We start from the raw sequence: 2537 nt of genomic DNA, 5'->3' as shown, positions 1-2537 counted from the left end.
TTGGTTTGTGAGGTATTTAAATTCATGTATGTTCGCTGTTTTGTCTAGAAATTCTCTTGTCAAGAAAAATTCTCTGTGGTAAATATGATCTTAGATTTCAAAATAGTGTAATGTTGGGTTAAACATGATTAAAATATAACGGTCATGAATTTATACGTCTCCTGTGTCATTTCTATTGTCATGTTTTTATCATAATTCCTTCCACGTGTGATAACCTTTTTATTCATTTTGATATTATTTATTTATGCTGATGTCATTATTATATTTTAAACATTATTCTTTCCACAAATGATAACCTGTTTAATCATTCATTTACTCATTTTATTATCATCATGTATTTGTTTATTTTTATTTATTGATGTTTTATTTTATTTTCTACAGGGTGATTCCGGCGGTCCCTTCGCCTGCCGTGGAGCTGACAACCGCTACTATTTGGCCGGCATTGTCTCCTGGGGCATCGGCTGCGCTCGCCCCAATGTGCCCGGGGTCTACACCGAGGTGAGGAGAGGGGTGGGCGAGGGAGAGGGAAAGAAGGGGAGGAGGAAGTAATACGGATGATGTCACAGGGAGAGGGAGAGGAAGAGGGAAGAAGGGAGAGGAAGAGGGAAGAAGGGAGAGGAAGAGGGAAGAAGGGAGAGGAAGAGGGAGGAAGGGAGAGGGAGAGAGGGAAGAAGGGAGGGAGGGGGTGAGAGGGAGAGAGAGAAAGAGAGAGAGACAGACAGACTGAGACAGAGGCAGATGCAGAGAGAAAGAAAGAAAGAACAAGAAAGAAAAAATAAATAAATACCAAAAGAAAAGCAACACCCATTCCCCTTCTAACCCCCCCCCCCTTTTGTCTTCCAGGTGAGCCGCTACATCAACTGGATCGACGACGTAGTGAACAGCCGCATCGACATCCCCATCCGGCCAGCCAGTCTCAGAAGCTCGTCCATAGAGGAAGAGGAAGTTTAAGCTCCCTTGGGTGAATGGGGATGGAGAGCTCTGGTGCATTCGTGACAGAAGCGTATATATATTTTTTTCTTTTTTTTATGGTAAAGAAAATATTTGAGGTTCCGTGATAGGATATAAATATTTGGAGGGTCTTCTGTCCGTGATTTTTTTTTTTTGTGTGGCATATGATAATTCGTGTAAATGTTTTGAATTTTGGGAGTTCGTTGTTTCAAGGACTTTCTGTTTGCAAGTTCTTGAAAGTACCTTTTTATCGTCTTTTTTTCCAAGAGGAAGAAATAGAAAAAAAGTACAAGTTCTCTGATCTAAAAACTATTCGACTTTAAATCTTAGATATTTAAAGAAATATTAGTTACCCACTTTATGTGATTGTTCCTGATGTGTTATATCATAAGGGTGTTTTGCTGCAGTTTCTTTCAACTTCCAAGTGAACTATTTTATGTTTTAGCTTTTATAACTCTATTCACATTCCATCACAGAAATAGATCAGCTTAGCACCCGATCCGTCATATTTCTCTCTCGCTCTCATAGTATTTAAGAAGTATAGATCTTGCAAACAGAAGATTCACTCCTCATATAGAGCTTCCAATCTTCTCCAACACCATTTTCGGCATTCCATTACAGTGTCAAAGCGAGTGATAGTGATATATAGGTTTATACATTCACCGTGTTGGTGTATCATTAATGTCAGTTTGTTGATCATTATTTATTGATGCTTTGTTATGTTACCTGTTGTATGTTTGTTGACTTTCTAATTTATTACAAATAAATAGTAAATTTTATGTATGTCGTTTGCTTGAAAGTTTCGGAAAACAAGTCCCATCAATACGAATTTACTCTTACAAACAAAAAATCAATCAATTACAAATGTACACCGTAAATATCGATTAACTAAGGGCACATAAATGCAGAATCTAAAGTTATATAAATCTATCTATCTATCTATATATGTATGTAAATGTATAAAGATTTATTATAATAGTGTATATTCAAATCTATATGTAAATATGCTTGGGTAGTTAATTCAATTTCATCTTGTTTATTATATTAATTTTATTATGATCAGTTTTAATGAAGAATTGATTAAAATCCACACGTAAATGTTCATTTCAATTACGGAAACATATTCACGAAACATTCAGGAATCAAATAACTTTCACCAATCCTACCTATCCTAAAGTCTACATAGTCCTGTAGACTTTAATCCCAATCCTATCGAAGGAAAAACAAACATGGGAAAATACGAGAAATCACGAGAGCGCCTCATCACCAGCTCACGCGCATGCGCAGCACGGTACGGTCGTGGTGTCGGAGCAAGGCGCTTCGAGCTCGGTGGTCGTATATATATATATATATACATATATGTGTGTGTGTGTGTGTGTGTGTGTGTGTGTGTGTGTGTGTGTGTGTGTGTGTGTGTGTGTGTGTGTGTGTGTGTGTGTGTGTGTGTGTGTGTGTGTTTATGTATACATTCATATAATATATATATATATATATATATATATATATATATATATATATATATATATATATATATATATATATATATATATTCATCACCTTAATAATTTTCAAAATCATCTTTAAGA

The 2537-nt window shown here is 36.0% G+C and overlaps 1 protein-coding gene across 1 annotated transcript in view; it reads left to right on the top strand.

Annotated features, from left to right (window-relative positions):
* The window catches only part of LOC113828658 (trypsin-1), a 21994-nt gene extending 20264 nt beyond the window's left edge, over positions 1 to 1730 (top strand). Inside the window, exons 7-8 of the mRNA XM_070130984.1 lie at positions 382 to 498; positions 844 to 1730. Coding sequence (XP_069987085.1) covers positions 382 to 498; positions 844 to 951 — 225 coding nt within the window. The 3' untranslated portion in view covers positions 952 to 1730. The remainder of the gene's footprint in view (positions 1 to 381; positions 499 to 843) is intronic.
* Positions 1731 to 2537: the final 807 nt, after the last annotated feature.

This window comes from Penaeus vannamei, chromosome 16 (assembly GCF_042767895.1).
Source record: "Penaeus vannamei isolate JL-2024 chromosome 16, ASM4276789v1, whole genome shotgun sequence".
NCBI lineage: Eukaryota > Metazoa > Arthropoda > Malacostraca > Decapoda > Penaeidae > Penaeus > Penaeus vannamei.
The sequence above is the reverse complement of the archived record's forward strand: the minus strand, read 5'-3'. Positions and strand labels throughout refer to the sequence as shown.